Source organism: Pleurodeles waltl, chromosome 7 (genome assembly GCF_031143425.1).
Source record: "Pleurodeles waltl isolate 20211129_DDA chromosome 7, aPleWal1.hap1.20221129, whole genome shotgun sequence".
In the NCBI taxonomy this organism is placed as follows: Eukaryota; Metazoa; Chordata; class Amphibia; order Caudata; family Salamandridae; genus Pleurodeles; species Pleurodeles waltl.
The window spans coordinates 153,074,598-153,099,046 of record NC_090446.1 but is presented as its reverse complement, the minus strand read 5'-3'; the positions used below and the strand labels follow the sequence as shown (position 1 = coordinate 153,099,046).

The window sequence follows — 24,449 nt, the reverse complement described above, 5'->3', positions numbered from 1 at the left end:
TTATAATCACCAAAATGAGTAATCACTGTAAGTTTCCCATGCACATGACTGCATGGGATGGGAAGGCCTTTTGCCCCTCCAGCCTCCCAAATTGACAAGGGATCAGTGGGTCCTCTCCCTATCTCCTTACGAGCCCAATCGTCCTCTTTTTTTTCTAGACTCTCGATCCGCAGACTCTCCACAGTACCAGATATTTCTTAACGTTTAGCCCTTTTGTGCTTCCAGCTGACCTTTTTAACCACTAATTTTTCCCAGTCCTTGATAGAGTTGCACAAAATATCAAGCATGCTTTTTGAGCACTGTTCTATCTTTGTGGCAAATTTGGTGTAATTCCATGTAACTGTTTTATTCTGTGTTGGAGAGCAAAACCTCTTATGGGAATTGACACATTTGAACACCACACATCATTTATTTATTTTGCTTGGTCCTGGCTTGATAGGTCAGTGTAAAACATTTCATGAAGGAGCCAAAGAGGCTAGGCGACTATTTGTTTTTTTAAAGTTTTTTTTTTTTAAGTTTGAAGTTGTGCGACAAAGCTGCACATAATTTGACAGTCACTTGGTTCATTTTACTCAGATTCTTCATTTCAGATTTTTGGGCTAACCGGTGAAGGGGTGGGACAGACTGCTTTGTAGTGAACTTAAAGTAGCATTTCCCATTTTAAGTCCAATATCCATTTTTTTGCTTTCTGCTGCAGCAAGAAATGTTGGACGGAGCTGCACGAAAGGCATGAAGATAGGAGAGGTCGTTTTTTATGGTTTTGCGTACATATGTGCTGTGATCTTTTTTTTTTTATGTCAAACAATTTTTATTTAGTTTTGTAGCAATAGAAAGGAAACTGACATAAGAAAAAAAATACAAGTATCAGGATTACAGAGCATGAATAAATTAAATGTGAGTCATAAAAATATACATTTGAAAGTGTGCCCTTCAAAAAGCGCAACAGAAAAAAACCTACATGAAAAACTGGAAAGTAATTAAAGCACATAAATTGCAATCAAATCATAGACTTGACAAAGCAATGATATTGAAATAGGGTATTGTACGAGTGTAACACATAAGAGCAACATAATCTATTAATGTAAATGTGATAGTGAGTCACGGGGTTTGGAAATAGCAAAGTACTCATATAAAGTTTTCCAAAGAGTTCTAGATTTAGTTTTCCAAGGTGAGCTTTGTGGGGAAGTATTATCTGCACTTATTAAAAAAGATACCCAGTTCAACCAAGATTTAAAGAGGTCGAAGAGGTATTTTTCAGCTAGAAAGCACATATTTACAGGTCATAGCAGAATATATCTAGTAATAATAGGGAGGTATCCGTTCTCTTAAATTTGAGGGTCAAGAAAGCCTCTAATAAGAGAAGAAAATTCTCTACGTAATTGGAATTTCAAAATGGGATCTTATAAAGTAAAAAATGTTGTCCCAAAAACCAGAGATAGAACTGCAGTAAAGGAGCCGGTGTGGTAAATCACCAATTGCCTCACCGCAGTTCCACTATTTAGGGCAGTCTGTTGTGTAAACTTAGATTTTAATAAAAGCTAAAACTTGGTGGTTTGATGGCATGATTTATTAAAAACGGAAATAAGTATACTAAGGGAGGTTAACCTTAGCGATACTAGACTTCAGCTTAAGAAAATCATAAGTCTATATCTAGTAAATGTATTGAATTTGAATTTCTCTAAAAGAGAGGGTCTAATTGTGAACCAGCTGTTTCAAGAAGTTAATTCCTTGAACAGTTGTCATTAGGTGGGTGACGTTTGAATTTCTCAGTGGAAAATTTAAAAACAGCAGGCTTACTCTCACTTCATTGGATGTATGACTGACGCTATGAGGAAAAAGTTTTGTTGTTATAGGCCACAGGGCCAGCTGTGCTTGGCGTAAACAAATTGGGTATGTGTACCAAACTCCAAGAAAGTTAGGTCTTTCCAGTTGATTGCCACTCAGCTATGGAATAAAGTGCCACATTTTCTCAGAAGGGAGGAACATATGTACAGCTTTAGGAGGGAACATAAAAACGTGGCTCTTCCCTTAGACGAAGTTGGGTTCGGGGGTAAATAATAGGTACGGTTTGTGCTAGTTTCCATGTGTGACAGCAGATTGTGTGCACCACGATACCTGTGAGGTGAACAGTGCCCTTTATAAATGCTTGTTAATAATTAAGTGTCAGACTTGAATCCTTGGAGAGCATGCCAGAATCAGACTGTGAAGACCAGCACATATGAAAACGACTAACAGAAATGCAGCCCGATTTTTCAATGAGTCCACAAACAAGTAAAAGATCTACAACTTTACGCCAAGCTCCTAGATTGGAAAGCCAAAGATGTGGATGGGTGGTCCGACCTCAGCAATTTCAGAATAGTTGGGATGCAGGAGAGGGTCATAGGCTCAGAAATGGCAGCCTTTCTGGAAGACTGGCCTAAAATGAAGGTGGCACCGAAGGGATTGTCCCCATTCTTTATTGCTGAGCGAGCCTGTAGAGTACTAGCAGTGAGGCTGCTTCCTCAGACTCTGCCGTAATCAGTTGTGACAATTATTCATCTGTCCCGACTTGATGCCTCAGCAGTCTAGGACAGTGGGTCCCAACCTGTGGTCCGGGGACCCCTGGGGGTCCGCGGAGCCCCCTCAGGGGGTCCCCGATTGCTTGGAAAATTAAATAATATTAACAGATTGGCCCCCCAGCTATCAGTAAGGACTCAGTGGGGGTCCTTGTGTTCCAATAATGATTCAGTGGAGGTCCCCGGGTTCCAGTAATTATACAGTGGGGGTCCACAGAAGTCAAAAGGTTGGGAACCACTGGTCTAGGACTTCAGGGCCCACATAGGTCAACAATTAAAAGGCATTCCCATTCACTGATTACACAGTGCCACATGAAGCAAAAAGACATTCCTTTGTCAACATTAAAGGCCTCATGCAGCTGTAAGTGTGGTTCTCAGCCACCTTGGAGGTGGCAGATAATAACAAAACCTTTTTTTCCCGGACCTCGTGGAAGCACATGATTGGACCATAAAGTCGGGTGCCACCAATGGCAAATCTCTGAACGGTCAGGGGCCATGTAGAGACAAACCTTCAGTCGTTTGGAAAGGGAACAAGTGAAATAAAGATCTGATAGAGATTTCTAGTGGCAGATTTCGTACCTTAGAATTTCCCCCAGGTGTCAGACTAGATCTCGAGATTTTTCTTCCCTGCGCACCATCAGGTGGCATCGGTCGTCTCGTCGGTGGCACCGTGATCGTTGTGGTAACATCACGGTCGTATATAGGCACCGCCTCGGCGCGCTGTCAGCTCTTCACTTTCCGCGCCACCCTACTCGCAGATCCGAGAGAAGAGTTAGCCCTAGTCATTTTTTGACTAACAGCAACACTTTTGTTGAATAGTTTATGCCAAGTTTTGGATTTGTCAAGGGATGTCCCGTAAGACAGATTTTAAACCCTGCGACTCCAGTCATTGAATGATGTCGGTGACGGATCCGCATCTCGTCTGCCTTTGGTGTCAGGAGCACGAGCACAACCCAGACCCAAAGTTGTGCGCTGATTGTTGGGCCATAAACCTGAAGGCTTTGAGGAAGCGGTCCCTGAAGCTCATGGCGGCCCAGCACCCGACTCTGCGTCGCTCCCGGTCTCGCTCGAGAGGAAGGTCACGAGATCACTCACGGAGTCATCACTACTACTCTTTTTCTAAGTCCTTGGGATGATAGGGTCACAAGAAAAATAAATCAAAGAAGGCCAAATGTTCTTCAACTTCACCCCATCGCTCGGACCCGCTACGCAGAAAGACTGTCGACGCTCTGGGCCTCCGCCTTCAGAGTCTGCGTCTGGGTCCTGTTAGAAATGGGGTCTTTGATTGGCAGTCAGGTTCCCCCTGTCCAAGCAAGGACCCTTGCTCTTACTCAGTGATCCCTTTATGTCACTGTCTAGAGAGCGGTGGAAACAGCCCAACTGTCAAACTGACCCAGACAGGGAATCCACAAACAGGCAGAGTACCAGAATGGTTTAAGCAAAAAAATGCCTACTTTCTAAAAGTGGCATTTTCAAAAACACAATCTCAAAACCAACTTTACTAGAAGATGTTTATTTAAATTGTGAGTTCAGAGACCCCAAACTCCATATGTCCATCTGCTCCCAAAGGGACTCTACACTTAACCTATGAGAGACATAGGCCTTGCAACAGTGAAAAACTAATTTGGCAGTATTCACTGTCAGGACATATAAAACACATTAGTATATGTCCTACTTTAAACATACACTGCACCCTGCCCATGGGGCTACCTATGGCCTACTTTAGGGGTGTCTGACATGTAAGAAAAAGGAAGGTTTAGGCCTGGCAAGTGGAAACACTTGCCAAGTCGAATTGGCAGTTTAAAACTGCACACACAAACAGTGTAGTGGCAGGTCTGAGCCATGTTTACCGGGCTACTAATGTGGGTGGCACAACCAGTGCTGCAGGCCCACTAGTAGCATTTGATTTACAGGCCCTGGGCACCTCTAGTGCACTGTACTAGGGACTTACAAGTAAATCAAATATGCCAATCATGGAAATTCAGTTTCACATACATTTTACATAGGAGCACTTGCACTTTAGCAACAAAAACAGAGTCCAGCACACATCAACAACCTGGGAAACAGAGGCAAAAAGTTAGGGAAGACCACACCAAGGATGCCAAGTCTAACACGTGTCACACAACCCCCCACCCCGCAGCTGAAAGTGGGGAGCAACTACCAAACATCATGGGAGTTCTCATCACTAAGGCGGAAGAATCTGGACAGACCATCAGCATTGGCGTGTTCTGTGCCAGGGTGATGTTCCACCGTAAAGTCCATCCCCCTGTAGGGAAATGGATCACCTCAGCAGTTTTGGATTCTCACCCCTCATCTGCATTAACCATCTGAGGGGCCTGTTGTCGGTCTGAACCCAGAAGTGAGTCCCAAACAAGTAGGGTCTTAGCTTCTTCATTGCCCAGACCACAGCAAAAGCTAGGCACTCCACCTGCATTCCCTGGGAAGTAACTTCCTGCTAATGAAGGCTACAAGTTGATGCAGGCCCTCTTCATTAAGCTGTGAGAGTACTGCTCCTATACCATGCTCTGAGGCGTCTGTTTGCACAACAAAATCCTTGGAATAGTCATTTGCCTTCAGCACGGGTGCTGTGCACATGGCAGCCATCAGGACATCAAAAGCGGACTGGCAAGCCTCTGTCCAGATAACCTTCTTTGGTTGCTTCTTGGAAGTCAATTCAGTCAAGGGGGTAACAATATTGCCATACACCTTGACAAACCTCCTGTAGTAGCCAGTGAGGTCTCAAAAGGCTCTCACCTCAGTCTGGGTCTTGGGAGGCTCCCAAGCCAGAATGGTATCAATCTTTGGCTGTAGGGGTGCCACCTGGCCACTCCCCACCTGGTGTCCCAAATACACCACAGAACCCTGCCCTATTTGGCACTTGCATGCCTTAATAGTGAGGCCTGCCTTTTGCAGGGCCTTCAGCACTTTGCAGCGGTGTTGCAAATGTTCCTCCAATGTGGAACTAAAGACGGCAATGTCAACCAGGTAGTTGACACTAAATTCATCCAGCCCAGCCAAAACCTGGTTGACCAACCTCTGAAAGGTGGCAGGGGCATTTTTCATCCCACTTTAAACTGAGAGTGCCCATCTGGGGTAGAAAATGCTGACCTCTCCTTGGCCCCCTCAGTTAAGGCAATTTACCAGTACCCAGACGTTAAATCAAGCATGCTGAGGTATTTGGCAGCTCCCAACCAATCTATGAGCTCATCAGCTCGGCAGATGGGGTGCGCATCAGTCTTATTGACTGCATTGAGTCCCCGGTAGTCCATGCAGAACCGGTGTTCTGGAGTGGCACCAGGGGCAGCACTGGCCTAGGGACTGCTGGAATGGCCAATAACTCCTAGGGTTAACATCTTGGATACCTCATCCTTGATGCTAGCCATGACCTTGTCGGTCACCCTGTAAACATTTTTTTTAATGGGTGTACTGTCCCCAGTGTCCACATTATGTGTGCACAAGTGTGTGACCCCGGGAACCAAGGAGAACAGTGAGGCGAACTGTCTCAGCACCTGGTGTCAGGGAGAGGTTTACTCCCTCCACAGACCTATATTTCTCTCCTGCAGACAGGAGGTCAGGAAGAGGCACACTTTCCTCCTCCACACCGTCATCTGTCGCTAGGAGCATGTACAATTTAGTCCGCACAAAGTGTGGCTTGAGCCGGTTCACGTGCACTCAAAGGGTTCCTGGGAGTCTGCAAGTCCACCAGGTAGGTGACTTCACTCTTGCGCTCCACCACCTCAAATGGCCCAGTACATTTGTCCTGGAGCACTCTAGGCATTACTGGTGCCATCACCCACACTTTCTGACCAGGTTGAAACTCGACCAGAGTGGCATTCTGGTCATACCAGCGTTTCATATCCTCCTGGTTTGCTTCTAGGTTCTTCTGTGCGAGACCCCTGCTGCGGGCAGTCTGGTTTCTCAGAGCCAGCATGTAACTGAATACATCCTGGGGTGGTTTACTAGGAGCTTTTTCCAAAGCCTCCTTCACCAGATCTAAAGGTCCCCTCACAGGGTGTCCATAGAGGTGCTCAAAAGGACTAAAGGTAAGTCCCTTTTGAGGCACCTCCCTGTAAGCGAACAGAAGGCATGGCAAGAGGACGTCCCTCTTCCGCCTCAAGGGCTTTGACAGGCCCATTATCATGCCCTTCAAGGTGCGGTTGAATCTCACAACCAAACCATTGCTTTGGGGGTGGTAAGGTGTGGTGAACTTATACGTTATCCCATACACCTGCCACAGAGACTTCACATAAGTAGATATGAAGTTGGTACCCCTATCAGATACCAGTTCCTTGGGAAACCCCATGCGGGTAAAAACCCCCATCAATGCGTGACCCACCACAGGGGAAGTGATTGACCTCAGAGGAATGGCTGCTGGGTACCGGGTGGCATGGTCCACCAAGACCAGGATGAACCTGTTGCCCATGGCTGTCTTGGGATCCAGAGGCCCCACAATGTCAATGCCAACCCTTTCAAAGGGGGTACTAACTACAGGAAAAAGCTGGAGGGGAGCCTTACATTCCCCCCCCCCACACACACACACACACTCTGACAACTTTGGCAAGACCTACAATGAGCATCTGAGTGCCTGCGCATTAGGGGCCAGTAGAAGTGGGTGACAAGCCATTCAAAGGTCTTGTCCTGCCTCAAATGTCCTGCTGAAGGCAGATCATGAGCCAACCCCAGGAGGAATGCCCTGAAGCACTGGGGTACCACCAGCACACGGGCAGACCCAGGCTGAGGAACCTTAGGCTCAATATACAGGAGGCCGTCCTCCCAGTAGATCATGTGAGATCCTGGCTCCTTACCAGCCGCCTGGTCTGCAGCCTGCTGCTGCAAACCCTCTAGAGTAGGGCATGTCTTCTGTGCCTCGCATAATGCCTCCCTGGTGGGTCCCTCTTCCTGCTGCTACTGTGACAGCTCAGGGACCTCCCCCAGTTCAGCCACCTGTTCCCCTGTAGGCTCCGGGGCGTCACCCTCAGGATCCGCCTCCTCCCAGACCGTGGGAACTTCTGGGGCCGGTTTCCCACGCCCCCTGCCCTTCCTCTTTTTGGCAGTCCCCTGGGTCACTGTTTCAGGCTCCAGGGGCTCTTGACCACCCTGACGGGCTGCCATTGACCTGGTGGATGCGCATGCCCACACAGGCAGACCCAACATCTCCAAGTGTGACCTGTGTTCCACCTCTTTCCAAGGGGAATCCTCCAGGTTTTGCCAAGCAAACAAGCTACAGGCATGGTTGGACTCACAGCTACCTTCAAGGAACCTGAGGCCCCTACCCATTCAAAGGGAACCTGCGTCACTCCGCACAGGCGCTCTGAGTTGTCCACTGCAACTGCTTGGTGAAGTACCCGGGGATCTGACACCAGATGACTCCTCACTGTAGTCACACTGGCTCCTGTGTCTCTCAGAGCCTCCACCCTCTGTCCTTTGATGGTCACCCACAGCCTGAACTTCTTAGTGTTTTCAGGCACTAGGTTTCTCTGGACCATCTCACTGTCCCCTAGTGAGACAAGGGTCATCCAGCTGGCTCCCACCCACCTGGAACCAACTCCTCCCCAAGGGCTACACTAGCCAAATCCTGCGACTGCGCACCAGTGGGTGCCGTTGTACTCTTGAGACATTTGGGGTCCCCCACTCACATGACCCCCCTGGTCACATGCATAACACTTACGTGGGGGACCCCCTTCCACAAGTCTCCCTTTGGAGAACCATGGCTTCTGGTTGGGAATCGTTACCCTGGGAAATAGGTTGGGGCCCTTTACAAAACTCCCCCTGTTTACCCTTACCCCCCCCCCCCCTTTCTTCTGAGAGGGACCCTGCCCACCCTTGTCGTGGCCCCTCCCATACCTCTTCTGGACCCTGGTGCGCTCCCAGCGGTCTGCTTCCTGCATAAGCTTGCTGGGGTCAGTCAGCTTGCTGTCAATTAGGTGCTGGTGCAGCTCTGGAAAACATTAACTGTACAAGTGTTCCCAAGCAATCAAATTGTAAAGCCCCTCATACGTTGTCACCTTACTGCCCTTCTCCCAACCATCCAGTGACCTGCAGAATGAATCAACACATTCCAACCATGTTTGAGATTCCTTCCTCTCATAGGACCTGAACTTTTCCTTAAACTGCTCAGGGGTCAGACCATACCTTGTGGGTAGGGCTTCCTTCATGATGGAGTAGGTAAGTCCCTGAGGATCCCCTAAGGATGTCAGAGTATCCCTCCCCTCTACCTCAAAGTGCTTCCACAGTCCTGCCCCCAATGAGCTTCAGGGACCAGATACGGAGAGCCGATTCATACCCCTTGAACCACAAGACTGGCATCCTCCCTTTTGTAATCCTGCACAAGATCTTTAGGAATGTGCACCCTCCGCAGGCTGCACTGTGATATTGCTGCCACCATCTCTACAAGACTGGCTCATCTGATCTAGCTCCCTCAGGCTAAACTAATGAGCCAGCAGTATCTTCTTTTCCTCAATGGCCATCTTTCTCTCTTCCGTCTCCCTCTCCATCTTGAGCTTCTCCAGCTTCAATTGGTATTCCCTCTCTGCCTGTCTGCCCTGTAACTCTTCAGGTGTCAGACCCTTGGAGGACACACTGCTACCTTCCATGGAGGCTTTCTCCTTGTACATAACATGCCCACCCACTATACCATTGTGAATGGATTGCACCTTCTCCACCTCCACCTCCTCCTCTGTGTGCCTCTCAGCGTCTCTGGCTGTTACCCAGGCCCTCAGTGCCTTCTGCAGTTCCTCCTTCCTGGTGGAGCATTTAATGGGACAAGCAAGGTTTTTGAATAACTGCTTTAACTGGGCAGTTGTATAGATCTCCAGTTTCTCGAAGTCAAAAGCAGCTCCAGTTGATGCATCTCCAGACTGAGTCATGATGATGAGTTAAGAATGCAAAGTTCCAAAGGCAGAAAAACAAGTTCCCAAATGAAGTTCAAAAACGTCAATCGGGGGATCAGAAAAATATGGAAGTAGAACAAAAAGAGTCCCAAAAGAGAAAAAGCAAAAATCACAAGACAAATAATATGTGGTCACGTGTAGGGGTCAACACTGAAAACAGTAGTGTACACTTAGTCACTATATTTCAAGTACAAATACAAATCCAATCCCAACCTCTGATCACCAGCGTTAGAAATGGGGTCTTTGATTGGCAGTCAGGATACCCCCTGTCCAAGCAAGGACCCTCACTCTAGTCAGGGTAAAGGAGAATCACCCTCAGGTAACCCCCGCTCACCCCCTTGGGAGCTTGACACAAGCGGGCAGGCTTAACTTCAGCGTCTTAGTGTAAAGTATTCGTACTAGCACACACCGTAACTCTGTGAAAACACTACAAAATGGCACGACACTGGTTTAGAAAAATAGGTAATATTTATCTAAACAAAACAAGACCAAAATTACAAAAATCCACCATACACAAGTCAAGAGACAAATTAAAAAGCAAAAAGTCTTAAATCGTTAGAAAGCAGTGCTAACACTGTTAGTGTGAAAAAGTACCTGGATTGTGTCGAAATAACACTGCACGGGCGAGTGTGCTTTGGAAAAGTCCAGCGATGCATCGATTAGTCACTCACAAGCAATAAGGTGCGTCGTTTCTCCTCCGGTCGGGTCGGTGTACGTTGTTTTTCCTCTCCACAGGAGAGCAATGCATTGATCTGGACAAGCTTGCTCGGGTCAGGGCAGGTTTTGTGTTGTTTTTCCACGCCCAGCGATGTTGCGTCGAAAATCCAGTTGCGCGGTATAACAAAACCGCAATACGTGGAGTTTGCGTTGGTTTCAGCCTCCGTTAGCAAGTGTTCCGCATCGTTTCTCCAGCCGTATTGCATCCATCTTCCATCTGTGATGCAGGTGGAGCTTAGATTTCAGCCACGAAGCCGGCAGCGCGCCATTTCTCAGCCGTGTCTCGGAAGGTGCGTCGAAATTTTTCCCGCACGTCGGTCTGTGCGTAGATTTTCAGTCTTTGGCTGCCAGCTTCACCTTTCAAGGGCCCAGGAACTGTATAGGGCACCACTTGGCAGGGCAGGCGTCTCAGCAGGGAGTCCAGGTGCTGGCATGGGAAGTCTTTGATGGCACTAAGACTTCAACAACAGGAGGCAAGCTCAGGTCAAGCCCTCAGAGATTTCTTCACAAGCAGGAACGCACAACAAAGTCCAGTTTATGTCCCCTTTCACAGGCAGAAGCAGCAACTGCAGGATAGCTCCACAAAGCACAGTCACAGGCAGGGCAGCACTTCTCTTCAGCTCTTCTCCTTGGCAGAGTTTCCTCTTGATGTCCAGAAGTGATCTAATTTTTCAGGCATTTGCGTGCTCTTCTTATACTGATTTTGGCCTTTGAAGTAGGCCTACTTCAAAGGAAAGGCTCTCTTGTTTGTGAGAGCCTGCCTTGCCCAGGCCCAAGACGCAACCAGGGGGTTGGAGACTGCATTGTGTGAGGGCAGGCACAGCCCTTTCAGGTGTAAGTGACCACTCCTCCCCTCCCTCCTAGCAGAGATGGCCCATCAGGATATGCAGACTACACCCCAGCTCCCTTTGCCCAGAGAGGTGTAAACAGCCCAACTGTCAAACTATCCCAGACAGGGAATCCACAAACAGGCAGAGTCACAGAACGGTTTAAGCAAAAAAAATGCCTACTTTCTAAAAGTGGCATTTTCAAACACACAATCTCAAAACCAACTTTACTAAAAGATGTATTTTTATATTGTGAGTTCAGAGACCCCAAACTCCACATGTCCATCTGCTCCCAAGGGAATCTACACTTTAATCAGATTTAAAGGTAGCCCCCATGTTAACCTATGAGAGAGATAGGCCTTGCAACAGTGAAAAACGAATATGGCAACATTTTCCCTGGCAGGTCATATAAAACACATTAGAATATGTCCTACCTTAAACATACACTGCACCCTGCCCCTGGGGCTAACTAGGGCTTACCTTAGGGGTGTCTTACATGTACGAAAAGGGAAGGTTTAGGCCTGGCAAGTGGGTACACTTGCCAAGTCGAATTGGCAGTTTAAAACTGCACACACAGACACTGCAATGGCAGGTCTGAGCCATGTTTACAGGGCTACTAATGTGGGTGGCACAACCAGTGCTGCAGGCCCACTAGTAGCATTTGATTTACAGGCCCTGGGCCCCTCTAGTGCACTGTACTTTGGACTTACTTGTAAATCAAATATGCCAATCATGGAAATCCAATTACACATACATTTTACATAGGAGCACTTGCACTTTAGCACTGGATAGCAGTGGTAAAGTGCCCAGAGTAACAAAAACAGCAAAAATACACACAGCACACATCAATAACCTGGGAAACCGAGGCAAAAAGTTAGGGGAGACCACGCCAAGGATGCCAAGTCTAACAGGTCCGCTCCGCACCTACCAGACTTTCTGGGAGGAGGTGCCACCCCTGCCCAGTTGAGAGTTCTGTGAGGCAGTGCACCTCATCTTTGGGTAGAACGACCTGTCTTTGGTGCCTTTGGGCCCAGGAGAGTCGGTGAGGGCCCCCTCGGGTTCTTCGCAGCGGCTATCGCCATGGCTTCCAGGGGCACCTGCGGATCTGCTCTTGGATCTTACCGGCTCTGACCTTCCCCAGCATCGGGACATTTGCCGATGTGCCCGACACCGGTTGGACCCGCAATCAACGTCAATCATTTACTTATCCCCTGACGACCCGGAGCCAGAACTGCAGAAGGGCTCTCCTGGGCGGTTCCAGACCCTTCTTTCTGTGGGTATGGGTATGGTGATAGTGTAGAGGGGTCGCTGGACCCTTTAGAATACCAGCTTGACCCTGACATGGACTGGGATCAGGATTTTGGAGACTCATGCAGACTAGATAAGTCTCCTGACACTTGCATGCCTTCTCCCCCTACCTTGTCTACGGAGGAGGAAGCTTCATTCTCAATGGTGGTAAGAAGAGTTGCTGAGGTTTTGGACCTTGAGCTTCCTTCTTTGGAGGTCAGGACTAACCTCCTGACAGAGGTGCTTAAGCTTGGGGCTTTCAGTTCGGAATCCCTCCTACCCTTTAATGAAGCCTTTACAGACATCCTACTGGGTACCTGGTCTAAACCCAGGAGTGGGGGCTCCTCTGAATAGGACAGTTACCTGTGGCCATTAGTCTGCACCGACTGACCTGAAATTTCTGACCCAACATCCTACGCCTGAAAGCCTTGTGATCCAGGCTTCCTCTTCTTCTGGCGCATTCCCTTCCACCACCCCCGTTCCCGGATAAGGAATCTAAAAGACTGGATAACTTTGGTATCAAATGTTTCCCTCCGCCAGTCTAGCGCTGCGGTCCACGAACACTGCGTGCCTTTTGGGCTGATACTCTCTCTGATAATACGGTCACGCAAGTGCTGCCTCGAGTCCCGGAGGAGGCCTGAGAGGTTCTCTCCCAAGCTGTAACTGATGGGATAGGTGCAGCAAAGTTCATGATTCGTTGTGGACTGGATACGACTGATTCACTAGGGAGATCAGTTCCATCGACAGTGGCCTTGAGGCACCACACCTGGTTGAGGACATCTGGCTTTTCAGGGTATGTCCAGCAATCTTTAATGGACATGCCCTTTGATGGCACGTGTCTCTTCTGAGACAAAGTGGACTCCGCGCTCGAGTGCTTTAAGGATTCCCGGGCTATGGCTCAGTCCCTTTGCCTCTTAGCTGCTGCTCGCCCCCACAGTCTGCTTTTTGCTCCTATCGTGGCTTTGGAAAGGGCAACCAACGCCTTAATTTCCACCCGGCCACCCAGCGCATGCTTCACAGCCCCTACGCGGACGCAGGATCCCACATGCTCATGGATCAGGGAGCCAGTTTGCCACCCCAACCCCTCCCAGGGGTGTGGACTTTCATAAAATATCTACTTGTCCATGGGACATGTTGGTTCACAAATCTACTTGTCCTGTAACAAAATCCACTTGTCTCTTTGCTGCCATAGGTTGTTGCTGCACTATATGAAAACAATCTCATTATATAAGGTCGCTGATAATGGCCTCTCTGATTATGCCAAGCCTCATACTATAGTGGGTCTGAATACTAGACAATCCCTTATTTTGCCACCTTTCCAAAGTTACATACTGGGGGTATAGGTAGCAGTAAGCAATAGTTCCAGGGTTGGAATTCCCTTTTGAGTCTATGCAAATCTACAAACTTGCCCGTTTTAGGGATTTTGGCAAGCTTCTCTAATCTTGTCCCATACTACGACAGCTTGGAAATGTATTTATAACAGTTGTAGAAAGAAGTAATTGGAGAGAAAGTGAACTCATATATGCTCAACAGATTTTCGTTTGCACAAACCTGCACATACATTTGTTCAAGCTAAAATGCAGTGCACAAATATTTTCTAGAAGTACCATTTTCTGGACTTCTGTAAATTCTTGATAATTCAGGAGTCGTAAATCTGCACTAATGCAAGAATATATACCATTTCTGCACTTTTGTGACTTCTTTAGAATTGTGCCCCTGCATTAGGTCTGGCATTAACCAAGACCTTTAGTTTTTATAAAAATTCTGTCTCTCACTGGTCTATTGGCTGGCTTCACTGAGTGACATCATTGTGCTGTTTCACAAGGAACATGCTGGCACACAAAGTAGTTTTGTTAAATGCCAGCGTTTGTTATAATAGTTAGGGCCCAGCAGCTCCCACAACAATAAAGTTTTACCAAAACCATGTCAAAACAAGTGATGAATTGACAAAACCAAAAGGCTGATGACAAAGGTCGAAGCTGCTGGCTTTGCCAATGCTTGTTCATTTTAATGTTTTCCATAATCTTCTTGACACTTGTTACACTGATTTTTCCATTATGGATATATTTTTAAAAACACTAGCATGCATCAACGCATTTTACTAAATGGTACTTCAAAGAAATGATACCTAAAATTTCACAGTAGTTTAGCAAAACGTATTTTTCCTAGTTGCATTTTTTTAATAAGCATTTTGATTTTGAAAGCCAAGAATCCTCAATATTGCTTATAGGGTTCTACAAATATTTGCAACTAATTAGAGATCATTCTGGCAGCGCTATACATAGCCTTATATTGTTAAACTTTGCAAAAGTATGTACACATTTTTATTTTGGAACTATCAGTAGTGCAGTCTGAGCTTACAACATTTCCTTAGTGCGCTCACCCTAATAATAAAGGCTTTGCATTAATGAACCATAAATACAAGTTCGAACAACATTAGCATACGGCCACAAATGTTACCTTTATTGTAGACAATGCCCTTCCCTGACCCATAATGTGATACTGTAAACCGGCAGACAAAGGGTTTGTGCTGCAGGGGGGTCGGCCTATTTGTCCAAAGGACAAAATAAATATGAAATGTTGTTGCCCTTGACTCCAAACAATAAGTCCTGGGCGTTGAGCTGTAGGATTTCCACATCCCTGCCCTCCTCTGCCTCCAAGCCTTCCTAGTCAGTTGGAACATACGGGACCAGTTGGCAGCAGGATGCGCCATCACCTGCCTCACTGGGAATCCATCACCACAGACAGGTGGGTGTTGCAAATTGTCCGAAGGGGCTCCTCCCTCCCCTTCGAGACTTCCCCTCTGGCCATGCCACCATCATTCAATCATTTGTCAGAGGATCATTTGGCACTTCTCAGCAAGGAAGTCCAGGCTGTCTTGGCCAAGGGAGCCATAAAGAGGATCCTTGTGCCAGAAGTAGGCAGTGGTTGTAATTCCCACTACTTTCTGGTTCCCAAAAAAGACAAGGGCCTTCTCCCTACCTTAGATCTCCAGTCCCTCAATAGCTTCCTCAAGAAGAAGTTGAGAATGTGAACTCTAGCTGAGGTCCGGTCTGCCCTGGTGTCTGGATGATAGTGTTGGCGTGCAGAACGCCTATTTCCACATTCCGTCCTGCCGGCCCACAGATGTTACTTCCGACTTGTGGTAGGTCCTGAGCACTTTCAGTTTACCGTGCTCCCCTTCGGCCTTACCAGCACCCCTTGGGTGTTCACGAAAGTGATGGTAGTGGTTGCAGCTTATCTGCGCAGGTTAGGGGTTTGTCTTCCCCTACCTCAAGGACTGGCTGTTAAAGGCGAACTTCTCCCAGGCTGTTGTCTCCCACCTCCAGACTACAGCGAACCTCCTGCATTTGCTGGGGTTCACTATAAACATGCTAAAGTCACACCTTACTCCCTATCAGATGCTCCCTTTCATCAGAGCTGTTCTGTTTCGTCACAGTGCAGTTTCAGGCTTATCCTCCCGAAAAGCGAGTCCAGGATATTCAGGCTATGATTCTAATGTTTCAGCCTCTATCCTGGGTTTCGGTGATAATGACTGAGTCTGATGGGCTTCATGGCCTCGTGCATCCTTCTGGTCCAACATGCCAGATGGCATATGATGGCTCTGCTGTGGGACCTGAAGTTCCAGTGGGTGCAGCATGAGGGGAATCTCCTCGACCTGGTCCAGATCTTGGAGGGGACTGCACTAGATCTGCACTGGTAGCTATCAAATGCAGAGTGGGTCAGCTTCCCCAACCAGATCTCACAGTAGTGACAGATGCGCCACTCCTGGGATGGGGCGGCCACATAGGAGAAGCAGAGATCACAGGGCTCTGATCTCCGGCAGAGTCCAGGCTCCACATCAACCTTTTGGAGCTCCGGACGATCCAACTTGAAAGCATTCCTTCCCTCTCTCAAAGGGAAAGTGTTGCAGGTGTTCACTGACAACAACACCGCCATGTGGTACTGCAGCAAGCAGATCAGAGTGGGATCGTGGACCCTCTGTCAAGAGGCTCTTCACCTCTGGACATGGCTGGAACGCCAGGGCATTTCGCTGGTGGTTCAACATCTGGCGGGCTCTCTGCACGCCTGAGCAGAGGAACTGAGCCATTGATGTATAGTCGATCATGAATGGCGTCTCCATCCGGAGGTGTCGAAAAGGTCTCTTTCAGCAGTGTGGAGAGCCTTGGTTAGATCTGTTCGCCTCCAGAGAGAACGTGCAATGTGAGCTGTTTTGGGCGTCAGTTTCTAAGGCAGCACTAGCTCGGTGACTCTTCCCGTCACAAATGGATTTCAGACCTCCTTCACACCTTCCCGCCAGTACCACTTTGTGGTGGATCTTATTTAGTTTTATTGGGAATCAGGAGTTTGCTTATCTTTCTGGCTTGCAGGCCTGTGCCCCCGTCACCTAGTGATTTTTAACCTACTTAGCCTGTTCTGTTTTAGCGTATTTATTTATTTCTTCCAAGGTGTCTGCTGTGTTTATAGTTAGGAAAATGTTTTGATTTCATGTTATCAGTGCCACTCTGTGAAGGCATCACTATCAGCGTCAAAGACAAGTGATATACGTAGGTATTCACATCATGACCCTTTCCCACTTACGTGTGACAGGAACATAATGTACTTTTTGAGGGAATTGTTTATATAATTGCCGGCCCAAGCATGCAGCCTTATCTATTGTTTGGGAACATACCTGCGTCAGGGGTCCTACAAGATCTGTATAAATACATCTCATGCAGACAAGGTTATCATAGGGATTCCTACCAGATGCATCAACGAGATCTATGCTACATGTCTTCTTGATGCAGAACCAGCCTTTGTGGCCCAGCGGAGTCTGACCTACAGACCTCATTTTAAGGTATAAGGATTGGGGGGGGGGTCCTTCTCATGTACATGGTACTGGCAGATTAGGTTTAACACACCTAGCTCTCTTTAGGTTAGAGATTATGTTCTCCATGCTAGGGTATTAGGACCTATTTCACATCTCATGTTATTGCAAGAGGGTGGGTGTTTTTGTATTCACGACTCTCATCTTTACCAAACTGTTTCTTGCATTGTTTATTATCCTAATCATTGCGGCTCATGCATTTTAAAGTTGATTGCAGTCTTGTTTAAAAAAAAAAAAAAAAAAAAGCCTATTGAAAACTTGACTGCATCTCCTTCATTGCCTGTGTGTAACTGAGACTTATTGCTCATGTGAGAAAAGGGTAATCTCTGTTTAACCACAACTCCTCCGAGATGTCGCACTCTTGGGTCCATGCGTAAAGGCTGCCAGAAATCACCTTTTACTTTTTGGGTTTTTGGTGAGTTACTGCTTGTGAGCCGGGAGGGTTGGATCGACAGTTGGGGCTTGTTGTAGGATTGGCCTAGTCACCTACAAACAAAAGTGCTGTCATCCCTAAACCAGCAGTCTTGCCTAGAGCACAACAACTTCTGCCCATAGTTCTGAAGAAGATCAGGCATGACCGGGCCCAACTAATCCTGGTTTCTCCCGACTGGACACGAAGAGTCTGGTACCTGAGCTATTATGCATGGCCATCGATACTCCCATCAGACTGCTCCTTTGGGAGGATCTTGTGTCGCAGCAGCTGGAAAGGGGCCTTCACCCGAACCTGTCCAGTCTCCACCTCCTTGCGTGGAGATTGAGCAATGGCACTTGACAGCAACCGACCTTCCGCCCCAAGTCTGTGATGTTATCTTGGCAGCCAGGCCTCCCTCCACCAAAACGGTATACGCCTGTCAGAATAAATTTATGGCATGGGGTATCAACAAGTCTGTTGATCCCCTTTCAGCACCTCTCTGAGTTTCACCTCTTCATTGTCTTTCTTGCCTAGCAGGGCTCTGCTCTGGGCACCTTCAAGGCTTATTTGTCTGCCATCTCTGCCTTTTTAAGGCTGCCAGACCAACCTTCTCTGTTCAAATCTCCCATTGTTGGGGGTTTTCTTAAAGGACTCACCCACATGTTCCCACCTATCCCGTTAATAATGCCCCAGTGAGATTTGAACTTTGTAGGAAGCTGGCCTGGTGAGTGGTGGGTTCCTGAGGTACTGACACCTTATACCAGGTCCAAGTATCCCCTGTTAGTATACTCAATGTCTAGAAGCCAGGCTTTCAAGAGATAGCTGTGGATGAGCAGCCAAGGCTTATCTAGGAGACATGCAAAGCTCAAGCAATACCACTGTAGTCACACAGCACTTACACACATGAAAGAAAATACTGAGTGTTACAAAAATAAAGGTACTTTATTTTAGTGACAGATACCAACAAGTACAAGAGAGGCAACCCTCCAATAGGAGGTAAGTAACACACTCGATATGTACACTAGTAATCAGCAATAGGCATAGAAAGTGTTAGAAAACAGTGCAAATAGCAATAGACAATAGTGACCCTAGGGGCAACACAAACCATGTACTAAAAAAATGGAATGCGAACACAGGACCCCTACCTAGGTATGTGGAATGTGTAGAGGGAGTACTAGGAAACCCCAAAGTAAGTACCACAGTGCCTCCTAGTGAACAGGAGGAAATGACTAAATTGCTAGATTCTCCCCAAACCACCCAAAAGGAAGAAAATGCAACACCCAGAGAATACTGCAAGTAACCAGCAGTGGATTCCTGAAGAGGAAGACCTGTGGAAGAAGGGGACCAAGTCCAGAAGTTACAGAAGAGTCCAGGGGGAGCAGGAGCTACTACCCACCCAGCTGTGGATGCACGAGTTGGTCAGTGGTAGGATGAAGACAGTCAGGAATGCAGCCCTGGAGCAGGTGAAGAGTTCCTGGAGGATGCAGTCGACGTCCCACGCCGGAGGGATGATTGCAGTCGGTCAGTGGCGTGGAAGAGCCCCCAGCTAGCCTGGGCAAAGCAGAAGTTGCGGTGTAGGAAAAGTGGAGCTGCCGGGGACCAGCAAGATCCAGGAGGGCCCAAGCCACGGGGGAAGTCTTAGGGGGACCCTCAGCAAGGCAGAGAGTCCAAAGAAGAAGAGGCAGCCCCCACAGGAGATGCACGGGACGAGGAACCAGGAGTCCACGCAGCACTACTGGAGAAGATTCCCACGCCACAGGAGAAGCACACTGAGGGCTGTGCGTCGCAGGAAGGAGTGCTGGAGGCTGGGGCTAAATAGAGCCTGAAGATCCCTTGGAGGAGATGCAAACAAGCCTTGGTAGGTACAAGAGACAGTGCACTGGGTTACTGCCCTGCGTGGGAAGGCAAAGGCTTACCTCCTCCAAAGTTTAACAACTGGCAGAGAGGACCAAGAGGGCTACTCCGGACCACCACCTGAGATGCAGGATTCATGCAGCTCAGGATGAAAGGAGATCCACGCAGCCGGTCGTCGTTGCAGGTGGTGTCTGCGGAAGCTGGGGAGTGACTCCTTCCTTCCAAGGAAGATTCCTTCTTCCTTCACGTGCAGACTGAAGACTTGCCACCCTCAGAGGATGCACAGCCAGGGAAGTGTTGCAGAAGCTGGAAGGAGCCGTGGAAACAATGTTGCAAGCAGGGTCTTGGTCGTGGATTCAGATTGTCTGTTCCTGGAGGGTCCAGTTGCGGTTCCAGTGTTTAGAAGTCGAAGTAGAGGTTGCAGAGGAGTCCTGCTGGAATCTTGCAAGCCGAATCTGAGGACCCACTCAAGAGAGAGCCCCTAAATAGCCCTGAAAAAGGGGGATTGGTCACCTAGCCAGCTGACCACCTATCCGGAGGGGGTTCTGACGTCACCTGCCTGACCTGACCGCTCAGAAGCTCCCAGAGGTCCCTGCCAACCTTGGATTCAAGATGTCAGAACCCAGTGACCCTCTGGAGGAGCTCTGAGCACCACCCCTGGGGTGGTGATGGACAGGGGAGTAGTTACTCCCCCTTCCATTGTCCAGTTTCGCGCCAGAGCCGGGACTGGAGGTCCCTGAGTCGGTGTAGACTGGCTTATGCACGGAGGGCACCAAATGCGCCCTTCAAAGCATACCAGTGGCTTGGGGAGGCTACCCCTCCCAAGCCGTGGAACACCTATTCCCTAAGGGAAAGGGTATTTCCCCTCTCTCCCAAAGGAAATCCTTTGTTCTGCCTTCCTGGACTTGAGCTGTTCAAGCAGCAGGAGGGTAGAAACCTGTTAGAGGGGTGACATCAACTTGGGCTGCCCGTAAAACCCCAGAAGGCTAGTAGGACCAATGCTGGTGGTCCTCCAAGGAGCCCCGCAGTGTGCGTGAAATCATACTTCCAATACTGGCAGCAGTATTGGGGTATGATTCTGACATGTGTGATACCAAACATGCCTAGGTTCGGAATTACCATTATGTAGCTGGACATAGGTAGTGACCGATGTCCAGTTCACGTATAAAATGGTATCCCCGCACTCACGAGCTCCAGGAAAATGGAACTGGAGGTCATGGGGGCACCTCCTGCTGGTGCAGGGGTGCCCTCACACACAGGTACTTGCACCGTGCCCTCTGGGCTAGGAGGGCCTCCCATAGGGGTGACTTACAGTGACCTGGTGCAGTGACCTGTATTGAAAAGGGTGCATGCACCCTTTCACACAGGCTGCAATGGCAGGCCTACAGATACACTTTACATGGGCTCCCTATCGGTGCCATAATACATGCTGCAGCCCATGGGGAACCCCTGGTACCCCAATGCCCTGGGTACCATATACTAGGGACTCACATGGGGGCACCAGTATGCCAAATGTGCGGTGTGAGTAACTAAGGGCCATATGTATGAACACTTTTTCCCATAGACACAGAATGGGTAAAAACCTTTGCTACATCTGGCCCTAAGTTACCAAGTTAGAAGGGAGAGAGTATAAACACTGGGGTCCTGGTTAACAGGTAGAAAATGAGGGCAACCATGCCAAGAAAGATGCTACTTTCCTACAAACTTGGTCCTTACATATCTCATGTGTGCTCCTTTCGAGCTGCTCCACAACTGTCTCCTCTGCTCTTGACTCTTAAAACTTCCTTCTTGATTACCATCACTTCTACTTAAAGAATGAGTGAGCTCCAGGATCTCTCTCTTCGAAGCCACCATTTCTAGCTGTTTATCCTGATAAAGTGGTGCTTCGTATCCGGGCTTCCTTTCCAAAGATGTGACACATTTTCATGTAGGCCAGTCAATCACCGTACCCACTTTTTATGCACCCCTAATAGCCCCCTCATGAGGAAGAGACACTCCACTGCCTGGATCCAAAAATAGCGTTGGTGTTCTACCTAAATTGTACCAAGATTTCCGGGAGGACGATCAACTCTTTGTGGGTTATGTGGGTGCAAAGAAAGGAAGGGTGGTGCAAAAGAGGACCATCTCGCAATGGGTAGTCCCCTGCATCAAGATGTGCTACGCTTTGGTGAAAAAGCAACTCCCTCAGGGTTTGTGTGCTCATTCCACCAGAGCAACTGCTGCTACCAGAGCATTAGCACGCAGAGTTCCAATCCTGGATAACTGCCAGGCAGCGACGTATGCATCCCTACACATGTTCAGTAAACATTACTGCCTGGATAGTCAGGTCCGCAGAGACAGCTTCTTTGGCTGTTTGGTCCTGCAGGACTTTTTGGTTTGATCTTAGTTTGCAGCCCACCTCCGGGGATGGTATTGCTTAGGTATTTATTCTAAAGTAAGGAATCTGCAACTAGAAGTTACTTACCTTTTGGTAGCGATATATCTGGTAGAGACACATTCAAGTTGCAGATTCCTTACCGACCCACCCATCCTCCCCGCTCTGTGAACTGATTTCTAGGGACAGGAACTTCCCTTTAAGGGGCCTAGTTTTGGCACACCATTCTCAGTGTTCTTCATGGCTCAGCGCTACTGGCATGGAAAGTTGTGAAAAGAAGCTGACATCAGCGTGCCGGGGTGGTGTCTGTATACGACCACGATGTCATCACGGTGACCACAGCACCAACAATGCCCACGCAGTCGACCGACGCCACTTAAGGCGTGCAGGGGTACAACTCAAAGAAAAATCTCCAGATCCAGTATGACGCCTGGGGGAAATTCTAAGGTAGGGAATCTGCAACTAGAATATGTCCCTACCAGATATATTATTACCAAAGCTAAGTATCTTGTTCTTTCCAAACACTCAAGAAAGCAAATAGCAGCAGCAAAGACCGGTCTCAGCTAGCAGCAACTAAATTGACAGCCGAAAACAAATCAAGGAACTGCTTGCCCTAAAAATGCCCTCTAGAGGCTAAGTACATGGTTACACTGCATTACTTTCTCCAGTGTTTTTTTCATGGGGTTATCACCTCTAGGGGATAACAATATGGTTACATGACCATGTTTCTTACAAATTATATTTTTGATATGGTTCCCTCTTGGGGCTGTTTTGAGCATTACAGTCTAATGTCAAATGTTTATTTCTGATAAAGGTTTATGTGATAATTGTATATATTTTAATAATCTCTCCTTATTACAATTAGGACCATAATTCAGACTAACCTATCATCCTCAGACTGAACACTCTTAATATGTTTGAGTGACCCTTCTAGTTTATTTCTCCTCTATGGCTGTCTTGTGTCTTTTTGGGGAATTGTGTTAGGCAGGCAGCAACTCTGATGGTGTGGTGGTGAAAGTGGTATTCTATTGGAATTAGCTTGTCAGATTTAAATTAAGATGCTAAATGGCAACGTTTTCATTTTTTGCTGCAGATAGAGGAAGAAGGTAAATGGAAGTGATTTAGTTATATGCAGGGCCACTAGAATTATGTGGCAGGAAAAGTCGAAATTATAATTCAGGGTTGACCAATTTATATACCAAGAAAAGTCCATTTGTAAATTTACAATGCAAGTTGCTCTAACTCAAGCATATGCGAGACCCGTTGCATTGCAAATGCATGTTTGAATATGAAAAAGTATCTTATTTTAAATGGTATTGTGTATTCTCTCTTTAAGGACCTTCTTAGATGCAGAGTTCTGACATCCGGAATTTTTGAAACCAAGTTCCAAGTTGACAAAGTAAATTTTCAGTAAGTATGCTGAATCTTGATTCGTTCAAGGAACACCTACATGGCTTTAACTGTTTGGGTTTGGCGACCAGGAAAATAGGAGCGCTAGCAAATTTGATACAATATCAGGATTCTGAGAGAGGACATAATCATGGTTTGCTCATTATTTATTTATGTTTTTGTTAGGAAGGATGAAATGTTTATTTTTAGTGTTTCCTTTATTTTTAAAACTTTATACTGCAGAGCAATCTTATATCATTGTTAATAGTGCATTTGATTGGCCTTTTCCAGGTCGAACAAAATGAAATAAAAATCCAGTCTAACAATGGATTCTCCTGATAGGGCTGAAATGCCCCCTAGAAGGCATAAGATTTTACAATGTTGCGATCACAATATTTCTTATCTGCTTCTACAAAAATTAACACAAACCCAAACAGCATTGGAAGACCAATTTGGAAACCCCTGAAAAGTATCAATCTGAATGATTATATATACCGTGTATAATAACAAGAAAGGTCTCCTTACAAGGATTTATTTGTATTTGCACCAAGTAGAGCAAGTTCTATATGATGCAAAAGAAGAGTTTCCCACATGGCATGCTCCTTCTCTTTGTTACAGAACGCTGCATAATGTGTTAAAAACCCGATCTGGGGTCTTATTAAAGCCATTATTTTTTTAAATGGAGCATTGTCCCTATGTAATCACTAAAGGTGTGGGGTAGTAGGGAACCGAAAGTAAGACTGGGTCAGTCTTAAATCGGTGTTGGTTAGGTGGCTTTGGATCCTAACGCGGGGGAATCATTGTTGGAGAATATCCAGACGGGGGGGTGCTGTGTAGTCCCACAGGGGAAGGGGGAGTCTCCCTTACGGACTAGGTGGTCTCACACACATAATAGTGTCATGCTTCATCATATGACCACCTAGCCCCACCCAAGCAAGATGATACTGCTTGGGCGGACTCAACCTCTTGGTTAAAAGAACCGGAGGGAGTACTGAAATTAAACTTACTGGATAGTTACTTAGATCCAGCTGAGGTGAGTAATAAAATTACCAAGCATGTCACTGATAGTTGCTGCTAGTTTTAATATAGGTGCATGCTGGTAAGACTAAAAGCAAGGGGAAAAGGCTCGTTGGAGAGTAATGTCTCCTGGAGTCTAAAATAAAAAATGGATGACCAACATGTTTCTGCCCTCACTAGGTGCTGGTAGGTCAGGGGCATTCGTCAGGGTCGGAGCACACGCAATAAGTGGGGTGCTCAAAGTGGATAATGAATGGCCT

At 47.4% G+C, this 24,449-nt stretch overlaps 1 protein-coding gene across 4 annotated transcripts in view; it reads left to right on the top strand.

Moving 5' to 3' along the window:
• The window catches only part of GNAS (GNAS complex locus), a 788,088-nt gene that overhangs the window by 680,353 nt on the left and 83,286 nt on the right, over positions 1-24,449 (top strand). For all 4 annotated transcript variants that reach the window (XM_069243430.1, XM_069243431.1, XM_069243433.1 and 1 more), the window contains one exon: positions 23,120-23,193. In XM_069243430.1, coding sequence (XP_069099531.1) covers positions 23,120-23,193 — 74 coding nt within the window. The remainder of the gene's footprint in view (positions 1-23,119; positions 23,194-24,449) is intronic.